General features: G+C 37.1%; 3 protein-coding genes across 5 annotated transcripts; all 3 read left to right on the top strand.

Annotated features, from left to right (window-relative positions):
* The first annotated feature begins 1,145 nt into the window (after nt 1–1,145).
* LOC137739210 (casein kinase 1-like protein 2) lies at nt 1,146–6,379 on the top strand. Its single transcript, XM_068478756.2, has 14 exons — nt 1,146–1,555; nt 1,649–1,689; nt 2,583–2,652; nt 2,748–2,896; nt 2,982–3,077; nt 3,204–3,274; nt 4,081–4,142; nt 4,256–4,319; nt 4,412–4,496; nt 4,620–4,746; nt 4,837–4,919; nt 4,994–5,057; nt 5,303–5,445; nt 5,621–6,379. The coding sequence occupies exons 1-14, from the start codon at nt 1,474–1,476 to the stop codon at nt 5,915–5,917; spliced, it is 1,434 nt and encodes a 477-aa protein (XP_068334857.2). The 5' UTR covers nt 1,146–1,473; the 3' UTR covers nt 5,918–6,379.
* A 1,715-nt stretch (nt 6,380–8,094) lies between these two features.
* On the top strand, nt 8,095–13,936 carry LOC137738745 (transcription termination factor MTERF8, chloroplastic). 3 transcript variants are annotated; one of them, XM_068478221.2, is made up of 2 exons: nt 8,095–9,608; nt 10,789–11,159. In XM_068478221.2, the coding sequence occupies exon 1, from the start codon at nt 8,336–8,338 to the stop codon at nt 9,560–9,562; it is 1,227 nt and encodes a 408-aa protein (XP_068334322.2). In that variant the 5' UTR covers nt 8,095–8,335; the 3' UTR covers nt 9,563–9,608; nt 10,789–11,159. The 3 variants fall into 3 exon arrangements, with proteins under 3 accessions (XP_068334322.2, XP_088556679.1, XP_088556680.1); XM_088700553.1 differs by lacking the exon at nt 10,789–11,159 and adding an exon at nt 13,824–13,936 and having other exon boundaries at nt 8,195–9,608; XM_088700554.1 differs by lacking the exon at nt 10,789–11,159 and adding an exon at nt 9,875–9,980 and having other exon boundaries at nt 8,195–9,608.
* LOC137740576 (uncharacterized) lies at nt 12,467–15,008 on the top strand. Its single transcript, XM_088700661.1, has 3 exons — nt 12,467–13,284; nt 13,824–13,919; nt 14,240–15,008. Exons 1-3 carry the CDS (start codon nt 12,571–12,573, stop codon nt 14,870–14,872), a joined length of 1,443 nt encoding a protein of 480 aa, XP_088556787.1. The 5' UTR covers nt 12,467–12,570; the 3' UTR covers nt 14,873–15,008.
* Nucleotides 15,009–16,832: the final 1,824 nt, after the last annotated feature.

The following is a 16,832-nucleotide window of genomic DNA, read 5'->3' as shown; positions in this document are numbered from 1 at the left end:
TAGCCTTGCTCCTTTTTTTGCTCTCTACTATTGTAGGTGTGGGTTTCTTCTGCGTATCATTAATGCTAAGGATGTCAAGAAAGAAGACAATCAAGCCTAATGAGGTGATATAATGGTACCACTCGAGCCCCTTTTGTGAAGATTACTTTGATGAATCCGTGGTTCGGAATAATGTGGCATCATGTTTTGTGATAAGAGACTATAAGGGCTAGCCTATCATTGTTGATGCTTTGAACCTTGGTGAAGTTACTATCCATGTGACGGAAGTTATGGCTTTGAGAGAAACTCTTCAATTGTGCAAAACAAAAGGGCCTCCTTCAGATTTATATAGAGGGTGATTCAAACTTGTTATCAATGAGATTCAGGGACATTGTGGTGTTATTTGGAGACTTAGACCCATCAGTGCGGACATTCGATGACTGGCTTCTTCCTTCACTATAATCCTCTGGGTGTTATCTTTACGGAAGTGACCCAATCCGTTAGTTGGTTTTTAATGGGTGACCTAATAATGACTCAACTTGTTAACATGTTGACGAAAAATCTGTTATATTTTGTGTCGTTTCGTGTCGAATTAACATCTCGTTTAAGAAATTGTCAAACCTATGCCTATTCTAAGTGTATATTCCTTCACGCAAAGTGGCTATTAGTTTCTCAAAGCAACAGAGACGACGTCGTCTGGCAGTTAATTGCCCGAAAACGAAAAGAAGGGAAGCACGTCATATCAAGGCTGTAGGAAAAAAAATACCGCTTTGATTGGATGAAACAATGCTTGGTTACTCAATGATGAGTATGAATTCCTACTCAAAACTCTTCATGTTCGGATCATAGAGTTTTGCGTTTATGATCATAACAGTTCATATTATGAACCACTATGTAAATATCATCTGTGCAAAAAGTGAATTAAAACTAAGGCCATTAGTTAATCTGTTATAGCAACTACATAGACGGTTCGTAATACTTTTACCAATTCTATTAGTTTGTTTTTATACAATTTGATGGTTGAACGACCTTGGTTTTAATTGATTTTCTACGGATTAGATCTTTGTAGAGTAATTTATAATATAAACGGTTTTAAAAATAACTATAAAATCTTATAAATTAGCAACAAACAATTCTGTGTAGAAAGTTCGATTCATTTTTTGAACAGCCAAATATTTTTCGGTTGGATGGAAGAGTTTAAAATGTTATAACGTATTCTCTCATGGTCGTCTTCTTTTCTCTCTCTCACTCTAACCCTAGACTTTGTAGAGAGATAAAGTCATCCGATTTTCCACTTGTACCCCTACGCATCCCTGCCCCCACCCACTTCTCAACTTTCCTTCAAGCAGCTGTTTTTATCTATCTAACTCCTCTCCAAGGACTAAGGCTTGGTCAAGCCCTCGTCCGACCCCCAAATCCTCCTTTCTTTTTAGGGATTTTTTAGGGTTTTGATTTAGGGCTAGGGTTTCTCTGTGATCGTTTTGCGTTTTGGGGATGGCAATGGAGCCGCGGGTCGGCGGAAGGTTTCGACTTGGCCGGAAGATCGGTAGCGGATCGTTCGGAGAGATCTACCTAGGTTATTTTCTTCACCTTCTTGGTGTTTTCTGATTTTTTATTCTTTCAATTTTATTTATTTATTAATATTTTTTGTTTGGGTTTTTATTTTCAGGTACTAATATTCAGACAAATGAGGAGGTTGCGATTAAGCTCGTAAGTTCGGTTTTAATTCACACATTTTCTTGGAATTAAATGTATTTATGCAGCATTAAGAAATTATTAGTTTTTCTTGGATATGTATGCTGTATTAATAATCTTTTTGCCGAATTGACCTCCAAACTATGATCAATTATGCATTTATATTATTGCTAGCTGATGATCATGCCGTGTAGAAATAGGCTATGTTAGGATGAGTGCTGTAGAAATGGAAATTTGGGTCGCTTGTAATGCGTAATTGAGACTTTGGGGGCTCTTCAACTGTGTATCGCTTTAGTAAATGTGAGGAGGGGATTTCAATTGAGGCATGAGTCATGACGTTCGAGGTTGAAACTGAACCTAGTATCCTTTATGTTCTTTGCATTTGAAGTAATCCATCTCCCATGTTGTGGGTGGTTGAAATTGGGTGATACTGGAAAATGAAAATTTGAAAAAGCAGAATGTGATTTATATGGTTGAGTGTTGTTTGGGCATGTTGGTTCACTGTGTTGGGTGACGCAAGTGGAGTAGTTTGTTTGATACTTTGGCGTCAATTCCTGTTCGCTTGGTAGATCTTGGAGTGTCTACACTGTAACTATTGACAATTCTGGGTCGTTGCTAGTGTACAGTGATGTGGCCCTAGTGAACCTGACTTTCGAATGCTTTCAGTGTCTTCTATGCATGACAATAGTTATGTTTGAATTTATTTCTTTTCTTTAGCAAGTCTTTGTGAATGTAGTGTTTCTCATTGATGCTTAGACTGCTGCCGTTTGATTCCTTGAACTGTGTTGTGAGGATAAATGTTAGAAATCTGGTTATGATCATCGTTTTGTGTGTGTGTGCATATTTGGATGAATTTGCCAATTTATACATTTAATTTGCTTAAATTTCATTGTACTTCTTTTTCTCAGGAAAATGTCAAAACAAAGCATCCGCAATTGTTGTATGAATCAAAGCTGTATAAAATACTACAGGGAGGAAGTAATGGCCTTTACCACTATTAGTGTTGCTTTTCAATATTTTGCAAGGTCTGGCATGTATCTTTCTGAACTGGCTACTATATACAATTTTCACAGCTGGAGTTCCAAATGTGAGATGGTTTGGCACTGAAGGAGACTACAATGTTCTTGTGATGGATTTACTGGGACCTAGTCTTGAAGATTTGTTCAACTTTTGCAGTAGGAAATTGTCTCTTAAGACTGTTCTCATGCTTGCAGATCAAATGGTAGGATTCTTTTCACAGATTCATTTTCTTCTAGAATCTAATCTTCCTTGCAGTTTGTTCATCTGAGTCTTGGAACCTGTGTCAGATCAATCGAGTGGAGTTTGTTCATTCCAAGTCATTTCTACATCGTGATATCAAACCAGACAATTTCCTAATGGGCTTGGGTCGACGAGCAAATCAGGTTTTTGGAACTTTCTGTTTAAATTTGTTTTTTTCCTTATTCTGTGACTCACTCTGAAACTTTGGTTTTGATTATGTGTGTTTTTTTTTATATATAAATGCATTAAAAATCTCTTCTTTCATGTAGATTTACGTCATTGACTTTGGTCTCGCTAAGAAGTATAGAGACACTTCGACTCATCAGCATATTCCTTACAGGTTGGTTTGTTTGGATTATTTAATAATTGATTCTTTGTTTATCTTAGTTACATAGCTGACCTCAAATATGAAATGCTGTTAGTTCTGTTCTTCTTGTTCCTATTTTTAAAAGTAAAATGTGTATCAAGATTTCTACCCTATTCTCTAAGTGGTTGCTCTTTGTTGTGTCTGTTTTTAACTCTTGTTGCAATAGATGTTCACTGTAACATCAGTGGATTATCATTTTGAAGAGTTCTTGGTCTGAAGATACGTTGTTAGGTGCTCCGTTTTATTTTCCCATTGAGGCCGAACCTAAACTTGTGCTCGAGAGATAGCTGTCCATATACTGATAAGGGATGTATGGATAGCACCATTAGATAGAATAAACTAGGTGTAGGGACTGTGTTCTAATGTCATTTAATTTCGTCTAGTGACTCTGGTCTAGAAGTTTAGTTAAGCATTTTAAATAATAGAGTCTTTGACTAATTATATTTTAGGGGACTTATAATATTACTTTCTTTTGGTTTCTGGTGTCTGTTTTAACAATCCAAAGGGAAGGAGGGATGGAGTTGGTCAGTATCTAGACCACATATAAATGATTTGGGAAGAAAACCACAGGATATTGCTTGCATGCAATTTATTCTGTATATTGTGATCAATTCGTCTTTTCATTTTGGGAACTGCCCCAGTTCAATACTGTTATTACAATTCATATCTTTCTTAGCCTTTTTATGTTAGGTGTTTCTGTGAAAAATAAAGTATGCTTGTAATAGATAACATATATGAAGTGGTAAATTAAAATTGATTTGGTAATTGTTTAACTACAGAGAAAATAAGAATTTGACTGGTACTGCAAGATATGCAAGCATGAATACCCACCTTGGCATTGGTAAGCTCTCTCTGCCTCTCTCCCTCTCTCTCTCTCTCTCTCCCTCCCTCTCCCGTAACTTTTTCCCTTCTTCCGCTATGTTAGTCTGATCATGTTAATTTTATGCTGCATAGAACAAAGCCGCAGGGATGATTTAGAATCACTTGGATATGTGCTCATGTACTTTCTACGAGGAAGGTAATTATTGTGCCTGCCATTGTCATATGTGTGTGTGTGTGTGTGTATTTGCATGTTCTATTGTTTTATGACCATTTGTTCTCCTTCTTAAGTCTTCCTTGGCAGGGACTGAAAGCAGGAACGAAAAAGCAAAAGTATGAGAAGATCAGTGAAAAAAAAGTGTCAACTTCTATCGAGGTAAGCTGAAATATAATGATTACAATTCTTTGTTAGTATATTTTTTTTTATAAAGACATAAGATGGTATAGAATTTTATTCATTAGGGAATATTCACTGGTTTTTCTCTTAATTCTTTCGTAGGCATTATGCCGTGGGTATCCAACAGAGTTTGCGTCATACTTCCATTACTGTAGGTCTCTGAGGTTTGATGATAAGCCAGATTATGCTTATCTGAAGAGACTCTTTCGTGATCTTTTTATTCGAGAAGGTTTGAAATTGTTCTTTGATAGGTTGCAGCAACTCTATTGATGTTAGGTCGTTAACCATGCCTACTGACATGGTTGTCTTCTTTCTTCAGGTTTTCAGTTTGATTACGTCTTTGATTGGACTATCTTGAAATATCAGCAGTCACAGATTGCCACACCTCCTACTCGGCCTCTTGTAAGTGCTGTAACAGTACATTTTCAGTGCATTTTAGTGCATGCGTTTATCTGACATTACTTTATATTGAATAGGGTCCTAATGCTGGTCCGAGCTCTGGCTTGCCTCCGACTGTGGCAAATGCCGAAAGACAATCTGGTAATTATGCCATTCGTTTCATTTTCTGCATAGCAGCAATTCATCTGGATGCCAAAACTCTGTTTCATGTCTCCCTGTTTACCTAGTTTAGTACCTTGAAAGTGCAGTGACATACTTGTTTTGCTGCATCTTTTGGGTTATGTTATATGGCTGTTATAAGTGTTCTCCCGATCTCCTTGAAGTGTTTCTTGTTATATTTTATTCTAGTATTTGTTTGTTCACCTTTTGTTCTTAACTTTTTGCAGGTGGTGAGGAAGGTAGACCAACCGGTTGGTCATTGTTAGATCCTTCTCGTAGGAGAAACTCTGGACCGATTCTAAATTCTGGAAACATCTCCAGACAAAAAAGTCCTGCTGCAAATGATCGATCTCTTTCTAAAGATGCAATGGTAATGCGTTTCTGTTTAAATCTTGATTCATTAAACTTTCATCCCGTTTGGTTAATTTCGATTATCTAGTTTGACAAGATTCTCTCAGTTCTACAGATATCGTTTTATTCATTGTTATTTGGGTTTGTACATTTTTGGATTAATTTATTCCATTCATTTTACTTGGGTCATGCAGTTATCAAGTTCTAATTTCATGCGGTCAAGTGGATCGTCGAGGAGGGCTGCAGTGTCTAGCAGTCGGGATGCTGTGCTTGTTGGCAGTGAAGCTGATCCCTCTCGCCCTCAAACCACAGAATTAAGCCCCGGAACACTAGGTAAAATTTCTGGTGGCCAAAGAAGTTCACCGGTTGTGCCTTCAGAGAACAACCGTGCATCATCAGGAAGAAACATTTCAAACGCAAAGAACTTAGAATCCACTCTCAAGGGTATTGAGAGCCTGCATTTTAATAATGATGAGAGAGTACAGTATTAGCAGCAGCCTCTCTCAATTTCTGGTCCACTGTAAATTTGAAAAACCGTATACATTTGTCATGCGCTTGGGGTGGAATTTGTTTTAAAAGTGTATTATGTTTGAGGAAAGCTGCAACAGTTTGGGGGCTGTCTCTCTAAAGCAGTTTGCAATAAAGACGCGATACAGAAGTGGAAGTTGGATGCCCCGGAAACCCTACCCAGGTAAAAAGCCCTTTTGTCAATACAGTTCGAGTTGGGTCGCCCTGGTTTCACCTTCTAGATACCTTTGTTAATTTGATGTTATCATGCATGTTTGTGCTTTTCATCGAACATTACAATGCGACTCAATGCAGATAGACACTTTAAAACTGTAAGTACACCAATGTTTTGATTTGTTGATGCATATTATGATATTGTAATCCTCCTTGTTCGGGTTATAAATATTTAAAAGAACCGAGTGTTAAGACCTACGAGTTGAGGTTGATTCGTTCTTGTTGCATACTTTTTTCGGAGCTATGTGGGTCAATATTTAGGGTTTAGTTTGGTATTGACGTGCTTTGAAAAGAAACTGCTTATGTTGTGTTGTGAAAATAAAGAAGTGCTTGGTAAACTATAGTTGGAAAAATGCTTTAAAGTAAAAAAAAAAAAAAATGGTGTTTGGTAAATTTTTATGAAATAGTTTTGACTGGGCTGGTTCAGTTCGGGATTGCGTACCAAAAACCAAAGAAACCAAATCGAAATTTTGTATGTGTACGAACAAGCATGATTGAATCACTATAAAAAATACCAAGAATCCACAGATCATTGCAAAACCAAATTTGTCGTCAAGATTAAGAGTAACCCAATAACACAATAACAAAACAAACAGTGATGAATAGAATGGGTTGGCAGCGCGCGGATGTGGCTGGAAATCCTTATGCTAGTTTCTTCCAATAGGCAATAGGCATTTATTTTACTTGTTCCGACGTTGGTTCTATATCCGCACTGCACAATTGGCACTCCTTATGCTAGTTTCTTCTTATAAGTTATAATTGCTGGGTCTATATCCTAACTGACACTGATTAGTTTGTTTCTACCGAACTTGAATTGTGTTTTCCGGCGAATGACGATGGGCTGGCGTCCGGTAGACGTGGCTGGAATTCCAAGAGCAACTTGGGTTTTTATCACATTTCTTTTAATTGAAGTCTGAATGCAATGGTTCCAGAATTTCTTTTACTTCATCCCTCAAGTCTCAGTTTGTGAGGCGTCCCTCACGCGGTATGGTTCCATACCTTGATTCAACAATGTAACATACTATGGTTTCCCTCTTCATTCCCCAGTGAAGTGAAGGTTGCAGAAAAACTTGGATAGAGACGCAATGATCGTGTCATTCCTAGGGCATCTCTCACAAAAATATATGAGATATCATGTATTTCCTTCTCCAATTGGCTGGCAAGGTTTCAACAACCATTTAGCCATAACAAAATCAAGGAACTTTTCGTAAGTTGTTGAATAGAAGTAAAGAATCCCAATCTTTGATAATTTTGTCATCAGACAAATGTTTTCAAATGAGTCCATTCAACGATCTAAAATATTACAATGGGATAAAAGAATCAATTAAAAGAGATCCAATTACAAATTCATTAGGGCATTTTGGAATAGCCTCTCAAATTAATAATTTTTAGATATTCAAACTAAGTATACTAATCCAAATTTGGAATAGCCTCTCAAATCAATAAATTTGTTTCATTTCTCTAATGTAAGGTTTGTACTAAAAACTAAATCGAGTAGGTCATAGGAGTGAAAAAAAAAAAAAAAACCTCAAACGCTTTTTAGGTCATAAGAAAACTCAAACATATCATTACTTGTTGTATACTCAAATATCAACTTTATGCATGTGTTTGAACCTTAATAATAGGATGCTGAGTTTCTACTCATACATCTCAGATTCGAAACTCTTTCATTTCCTAACTTAGTTGAATAATTTTGAATCATCCCCCTCCGTTAATAATAACAAATTAAAAATAGAAAGTTACACTTAATTTACACGTAAATCTTTAAATTTTAATGTATGGATATTAATCATTTAATATTACGGTCTAGTTATATTTGTCTTTCATTTATATGTGAGAGTTTTAAGATCGACTTTCGCCAAATAAATTCAACTTTTGTTTCCCTTCATTAAAAAAAAGCATTACCCTATAAATAGTTGTCGGTTTCATAATAGCGTCCAAAACAAAGTAAAATTGAAAATGAGAGCACTTGTTTCCTTCAGCCAGTTCTGGCTTTGAGGAGCGGCGGAGCAAAAACCTAAATCCGGAATTGGCGTAGGAAGTAAAGCAGTTAATGAAATTGCTGGCGGCTCGAAACCAAGAAGAGAAACCATTGTCTATTTGGTGAGTTCCTGCTCGTTCACTACAAGTAGTGCATTTGTGCCTGATTGTATTGCATCCATCCAATTATGCTCAATTCTTGTTGTAAAAGATTGCAATTAATGCTCGGAATTGTTGGTGATTCAGCGACCCATTTGAAAGTTTTCCAAAAAGAAGCTATTTTTCTCAGGTCATATTCATCGAAATCATCATTAGTTTCTGAAAAAGATATACTAGGAGAAAAATGTGGCTCTTTTACAGTGTCTTACCTTATGAACTCATGTGGGTTGTCCCAAAAACTCGCTGTTTCTGTGTCCAAGAAGGTACAATTTGATACCCGAGAAAGACCGGATTCGGTTCTTAATCTTCTCAAACGCCATGGATTCAGTAAAACCCACATCTCAGAACTTGTTAAGAAACGTCCAAAGTTGCTCTTAGCCAATGCTGAGAAGAACCTTGTCCCAAAGCTTGAGTTTTTCGCTTCTATTGGCATTTCAGGTACCGGCCTTGCTCACATGGTTTGTATGAGCCCGGTTGTTTTAGAACGAAGCATAGAGGGAAGTCTCATGCCTTGTTATCATATCATAAAAAATTTAATTGTTCTCGATGACAACAAGCTTTCTCATTTGTTTGCAAACATGCAGTGGGTAGGGCTGGCCAAAATGAGAAACATTGCTCCCAACGTTTCAGTTCTGAGAGCACTTGGAGTGCCAGAAACCTCAATCTCTTATTGGGTGTCGCATCGTCCTTTTCTAGTATCCCTTGAATCTGGCAAGTTTAAGGAAAATGTCAAGAAGGTCACGAGTATGGGTGTCCCCCCTTCGTATGCCTCATTTATGAAAGTGCTGTATGTGATTATTCGAGTGAATGAACCAGAATGGGCTCAAAAGATGGAGCTTTATAAGAATTGGGGTTGGACTGAAGATGATTTCTTGTTGGCATTTAGAAAGAATCCTCAGTTTATGGAATTAACAGTGAAGAATTTTTCGAGTAAAATGGATTTTCTTGTGAACAAAATGGGTTGGCATCCTGCAGATGTGGCTGGAAGTTCAGTTGCTCTAAATTATAGTTTGGAAAAGTATATCATACCAAGGTGCTTAGTTATTAGAGTTCTCCTGTCGAAAGGCTTGATATCAAAGGGAGAATTTTCTTTAGGCACCCTTGTCAGGAAACCAAAGCACTACTTCTTGGATAGGCTTGTAATCAAATATCAAGAGCAAGTACCTGAATTACGTAGCATTGTTGAAGGGAAATTGAGACTTGCGGAACTGGGCTTAGGATTTGAGCAAAAAGGGGACGGTGTGAAACAATTGTAGGAAGAAGCTGCGATGTTGTTTCTTCTTTGATGATTGAAGACTAACTGTAAGTCCTGCTGCCACAAAATGTGAAATCATTCTCTACTTTGACATTACAATAGGCATTTCTTTATATCAATGGCTATATGAAGAAATATCTTTCATATCCATATGGATGACTTCACCAAATATCATGTATTGAAGTGTTCTTGTTCTCTGAGAGACATGCTTCTTACAATTGATGGGTCTGTATCCATTCTGACACTATTATTAATTTATGTATAATAACACATTTTTTAATTTTGTTTCTGCTATTATCAACTTAAAATTTAGTTTCCGGAAGCCAGTGGGCTGGCGTCATGTAGACGTGGCCAGACTTCCTAGTGCAACTGGTCTTTGCATTTGAGGAATGAGGTGTATTGTAGTGAACAAATTGGAAGACGAAACTCTGTTAGTCTTTTTCTTAATTTGATGACTAAAAGGATCATTAGAACTACTTATCCATTGAAAGCTCTACTGTAAAATGTGATTTTAAATGGCTATAGACAGATTTGATTGTGTTAATTCCATATGCACAAAAGTATATGCATGAGTCCCTCATGAGATAGAAATATGCTATTATAGACACATCAGAAAAAACCATCCTACCTGGTGTTAAGATACATTCTGCTACACTTGAATACAGCCTCAGTCAAGTGGCAATGCTGTTTGTGATGGTCTGAGGGCAGTTAAAAATACAGTTGAAGATGTAGATGTTGCCTTAGTAAGTTTGAATTAGAGATTTACCCTTAAAAAAATTTCTTTTTCCTTTTGTTGTTTTGAAACGTGCGGTCTTCTCCATGTTGTATATGACATAAGTTTTTGGCTTCTGGGGTGTGTGTATATATCAGATTGTTAGTTGTATATGTTGACGGAGTGCTGGAGCTATTGGGATTGCAGCCAGACATTATTTAGTAAACGAAGTTAAGAAAACTATTCAAGGGGTAACTGAATGTATTTCCCCAATTTCTTTGTTGGAAACACTTTTGACCACCTCTATCTTTCTAAGCCTTATCTTTCTCATATTGACATACTCAACTTGGTTTTGAAAGCTTTTGCTGACGCTCTTCTCCTAAGACACTTGCCGAGAATTCTGGCCTTGATACGAGCAAGATGTGAAATTGATAATTGCTCTTTCAGTATACTTGTTTGAAAGTTCCTGAATGTTTCAGTTTATATAACTCATTGATGTTCGTTATTTTATGCAGGCCGGTAATTTCATCTCAGTTGTTGTTGGTTGATGAAGTAATCCGTGCTGGGCATAACACGCAGAAGCCAACTTAGTGTCAGCAGATGTTTTTGGCCGTCTGAAGTGCTGCTTTTGGTGTCTTGAGTGCGAATTGGGTGAAACTACCTTAATGTAACTGACCGAGGTGAGTTGTGTTGTTGAGGATTGTTAGAGGGAATCATAATTTTCATCCGCTCCGGATGTTTTTCTTATGAAAGAGGAATTTGTGTAATAGATACATCTACTTTGGCCAAAACGTTTCGAGATTCTCATTTTTCACCCATGAGTCATTCACTCCTTTGTGTTTGTTTCTCCTTACAATTTTTGCTATGGAACTGGAATTGCTAGCTATCTCATGTTTCGAATTTGATACCAAACTTGCAAATTACTCGATCCTTGAGGCTTGGAATAGTTTTTTTTAGTGAACCTCGACAGTACGAGGGGAGCTTTATTTATGAATTAACTGAAAAATCAAGGGTAAATACCAGGCCCCATTTACAAGGAAATGAAAACGCCAGTAGCTACTTCGCAAGTCGCAAGGCCTTGTATTTCACTTGTCCCCTGTCGGCTGCAGACCAAAGTGGCTGCACCACATTCGCTCATAAACAATGCACAACCTTGCGGTAGGTCCGAAACGCTGATTAAACTCTTGTGCTTTCAACTGGTCCCACATTTACTCGGGCAGACATAATTGGCTTAAATAAACCTCTACTTAGTTTTTTTTTTTTTTTTCTTTTGGAAGAAGAAGAAGAAGAAGAAGAAACGGTATTACTTACGTTAAAGGGGTGAGAACGTAGGCTAAGCTTCACAATGAGCTAGCAATAATGTGATTCAAATTTGTTTTTGGCGAGAATCAAACCTAAGACATCTTATTTACAAGTGAAAAGGAATACCACTAGACCGTAGTACAAAGTTGTTAATTAGAAAATGCAAACCTTGCATATCACCGTGCCACCTCGGTTGTAAACCAAACTAGAGCGGCACTCTTTCTCTGTATAGACAGAATTGTTTGGGCCTAAAATACTAGGTTTGTGCCAGAGAGAGAACTTAGGTTGAAAGACTCTGATTCTCGACCCAATGACGATTTCTTAGGGCAGATAGCCTAGCCCAGGAGGATGGAATTCAATCGAGTCCTAGCTAAAGTTGGGCTCTTAAAGGATTAGGTCTAGGCGTGGCTCGGTTGAGTCTTGATTGAATTGAAATTGCCAAAGATCGACTTAGGTTTTGATAAGATTTGAATTATTCCATGGATTAGGTCTACACACATCCTTCTCACTGTGAGAAAATACTAATTATCTATCCCCTCTATCAACACATCTTTAGTTTCGATTAACAACAGCTTGGAACCATTGAACCAGTCAGACAAGAAGTATCTTCAGTTTCGATAAACAACATTATTTTGAGTTCGAATGGTTACATACTACTATATATTATATTATATATAGTATACAACATAGATTAGTTCGCACAATTAACCTATAATAGAGGTAGAAAAAATTGAGATACGGATCGCAAGCAGAAGAAACAATATTGAATTCTTATATATTATGTTATAAAATTCAACTTATATAAAGGCGACTTAAAATTAAGGGTGTTGTAACGAAAAGCTCGCGGTACTATTCACTTTAACGAAAAATCAAATTTTTACATTAAAAACATCGCTGGTATTTGGCGAGTCCCTTCTTCTCTTTAACTACAAGAACAAGAACTGCATTTCTGTCGGGGTGCATTTGGTGAGTTCCTTCTTAACCAATAGTTAATTATGCTTAGTTCTTGCTGTAAGAGATTTCAATTAGCGCTTCCAAGCTGTAGAATTTTCGGTGATTCGGTGACCCTTTTGCAATTTTTCCAAAACGAAGCTATTTTTCTCAGATCATATTCATCCAAATCACCATTAGTTGCTGAAAAAGTTAAACTCCAAGAAAAAGGTCGCTCCTTTACAGTATCATACCTCATAAATTTATGTGGGTTATCTCCAGAAACTGCCCTCTTTGCGTCTAAGAAGGTACATTTTGATTCCCCGGAAGGACCCGACTCAGTTCTGAACCTTCTCAAAGCCCATGGATTAAACGAAACCGACATTTCCAGACTAGTTAAAAAACGCCCAAGACTGCTATTATACGATGCTGAGAAGAACCTTTTGCCCAAACTTGAGTTTTTAGCCTGTGTTTGCCTTTCTGGAAAGGGCCTTGGTCCGGTCCTCTGTTGCAACCCAGAATTGCTGAGATTAAGCTTAGAGAAAAGTACCATACCCTTTTATGATATCATAAAAGGTTTACATCTCCTCAATGACAACAACCTTGTCCGCTTCTTCAGGACGCTTCAGTGGGTAGTGCTGTCCAAAGTGAGAAGCAACTTTGCTCCCAACATTTCAGTTCTGAGAGCGCTTGAAGTGCCAGAGACCTCAATCTTGTATTGGGTGTCACTTCGTCCTTTTCTAGTATCCCTTGAACCTGACAAGGAAAATGTCAAGAAGGTCACAAGTATGGGTGTCATGTAGACGTGGCCAGACTTCCTAGTGCAACTGGTCTTTGCATTCGAGGAATGAGGTGTATTGTAGTGAACAAATTGGAAGACGAAACTCTGTTAGTCTTTTTCTTAATTTGATGACTAAAAGGATCGTAAGAACTACTTATCCATTGAAAGCTCTACTGTAAAATGTGATTTTAAATGGCTACACACACAGATTTGATTGTGTTAATTCCATATGCATAGAAGTATATGCATGAGTCGCTCATGAGATAATGTTGCCATAGACACATCAGAAAGAACCGCGCTACCCGGTGTTAAGATACATTCTGCTACACTTGAATACTAATAGGGAGAATGACAAGTCATCCAATGCAGTTACTGTTAAATAGTCTGATAAAGCTAAATGTAATTAGTTCTGTTAGTTACTGTAATTAGTTAAGGTAGTTGAGGGTATTCTTGTAACTAGCCTAAAGCAGCTAAGGCTATATATATTCACATCCGTGTAACTGATTAATTCATTCAATACAATTGGAAAACTTACAGAGAAAGTTTTCTGATTCATTCAATACAAGTGGCAATGCTGTTTGTGATGGTCTGAGGGCAGTTAAAAATACAGTTGAAGATGTAGCTGTTGCCTTGGTAAGGTTGAATTAGAGATTTGCCCTAAAAAATTTTCTTTTTCCTTTTGTTGTTTTGAAACGTATGGTCTTCTCCATGTTTTTGTCTTCTGGTGTGTATATGTATCAGATTGTGAGTTGTATATGTTGACGGAGTGCTGGAGCTATTGGGGTTGCAGCCAGACATTATTTAGTAAACGAAGGTAAGAAAACTATTCAAAGGATAACTGAATGTATTTCCCAAATTTCTTTGTTGGAAACACTTTTGACCACCTCTATCTTTCTAAGCCTTTATCTTTCTCATATTGACATACTCAACTTGGTTTTGAAGGCTTTGGCTGACGCTCTTCACCTAAGACACTAGAAGTGCCAGAGACCTCAATCTCGTATTGTGTGTCACATCGTCCTTTTCTAGTATCCCTTGAATCTGACAAGTTTAAGGAAAATATCAAGAAGGTCACAAGTATGGGTGTCCCCCCTTCCTCTGCCACATTTATGAGAGCGTTGTATATGTTTGCTCGGGTGAATGAATCAGAAAGGGTACAAAAGATGGAACTTTATAGGAAGTGGGGCTGGACTGAAGATGATTTCTTGTTGGTATTTAGAAAGAATCCTCAGATTATGGAATTAGCAGAGAAGAATTTTTCAAGTAAAATGGATTTCCTTGTGAACAAAGTGAGGTGGCAGCCTGCAGATGTGGCTGGAAGTCCAATTGTTCTAGTTTTTAGTTTGAGGAACTGGATTATACCTAGGTGTTCAGTTATCAGAATTCTCATGTCGAAAGGTTTGATGGTGAAGGGGGAATTTTCTATGGCTACCTTGCTGGGTACCGGAAAGGACTACTTCTTGGACCGGTTTGTAGTCAAATATCAAGAGCAAGTACCTGAATTGCCTAGCATCTTTAAAGTGCAAATGGGACTTTCGGAACTGGGTTTAGGATTTGAGCAAAAAGAGGTCGGGGTGAAACAGTTGTAGGGAGACCCACTTCATTTCATGATTGTAAGAGTGTAAGTCCTGCTGCCACAAATTGTCAAATCTTGCCCTACTTTGAACATTACAATAGGCATTTCAGTTACTTCTTTCTATCTGGTAAAGAAAAATGTACTTTTCGGGTGGCATATTAGGCAAAATTGGCACTCCTTTGTGCTAGTTTTGTTTTAGAATCGCTGGGTCTGTCTCCACTCTAACGCTAATTAGTTTATGCATTGTAGACACATTTTTCATTTTTGTTCCTGCCATGATCAGCTAAAATTTTATTTTCTGGTGGAATTGGGTTTTGTATTTTCTATGGATGTATGAAGAACTGGCGTCGTCGTGTAGACGTTGCCAGAATTCCGAGTGCAACTGGTTTTTGGGTTTGAGGAAGGCAGTGTAGTGTGGTGAACAAATTTTAAGATGAAGCTTGTTAATTTTTTTCTCAATTTGATGACTAAGAGGATCAGAAGAACTACTTAGAATAATGACAAAACTCTTACCGAGTACCTGTTATTTATGTTTGTTGCTTCTTTCAGTTGTTGATTCTCTGTATGGTATCGCCTTTCAAAGCTTCCTGGTTTTGGTCTTGCATGAACTTGTATTTTGCTATCATCCTCATCAACTCTATTTTCGAAGTTCTATGTTATGATTTGCAAAAGAATCATCATTCCCTGGTGTTCTGTTCTCAATCCTGCTATCCAAATGGACGACTTACCTTAAAGTCAAATTTTGGATGTCTTAACCTGGCTGAAAATGTGAACTTTGCCCACTTGTGCAAGCTCAATGGCGACACGTGCTTCACTTCATCTTGTTTGTAATGTTCACGTGTTGGATTTGAAAATTTGCTACACGTGTGGCGTGTGAGAATGTGAGAACAAGATCTTACATCGGTTGGGGACTAAACAATACAATTTTATGGTGGAACATCAACTTTCTTCAACAATATTCCAACACTATTGTTTCCTTTTATCATGCAACCGTGAAAAGATTAGAAAGTCAAGTAATACTATTCGTACCATGTTTTTATACCACATTTTCATATCACCTTAGGTGACATCTGATGTGGACAACCACATCATTTGAAAAATGTGCAAAATCTAAGGAAACGAAGGAAAAAGACTTCTTGTACACTATAATCATCATTTAATTAACTAGCTTTTTTTAATTATTATTTTATTAAATAATGAACTAAATTTAAAAATCTGATTAATTCAAATGATGTGGTTGTCCACATCAAATGCTACGTAAGATGGTATGAAAATATGTTACAAAAACATGGTATGAATAACATTAATCTAGAAAGTCATAGTTTATACACCAGCCCTCCTCGAAAGAGATGATTGTTTAATTAACTTAGATACACCCCAAGTCTGCATCAAACACATTCCTCCATTACTACACGTGTCGGATTATTCGGAGGAATAGAAGAGTTCAGAGAAAATGACCTCCAGTTACAGAAGTTTATAAAGAAGATTTACTTTTCTTCAATAAATAACGAATTAACATTTTGTTCCCACAGATCAGAGGAAATTAGAGAGGTTGGAAAGAAGTTTGTTTGTCAATTTTTTTTTTTGTAATTGGAATTTTTTTTTCATTTTCTAAGCCATGTGGCGCCCTAATCAACCAATTTGTGGAGTCCACATGCACAACATAGCTCGTGGAGTTTATTTTGAAGGATCAATGTTTCACAATTTTTCCAATTAAATACCAAATTTAATGAATTTTAATTTTCAGAACATAGGAAATTTCTTGATTTCTTATTGGATTAGGTTCTCGTGTTTTGCGGAATAAGCATGATCAATCTTAGTTAAGTCGTTAGACTTTGCCTACTGCTCCGAAATAGTATGATGGTGGCATTGCTACTCCATTTGTGCAACTCTGTTGTGGAAGCTATTGAGTCCATGATCATGCTTCTGAAGTATTTGTATTCCGATTAGCCTTATTCTAACCCTAAAAAATT

Source organism: Pyrus communis, chromosome 9 (genome assembly GCF_041283825.1).
Source record: "Pyrus communis isolate YQ-2024b chromosome 9, ASM4128382v1, whole genome shotgun sequence".
Lineage (NCBI taxonomy): Eukaryota > Viridiplantae > Streptophyta > Magnoliopsida > Rosales > Rosaceae > Pyrus > Pyrus communis.
The sequence above is the reverse complement of the archived record's forward strand: the minus strand, read 5'-3'. Positions and strand labels throughout refer to the sequence as shown.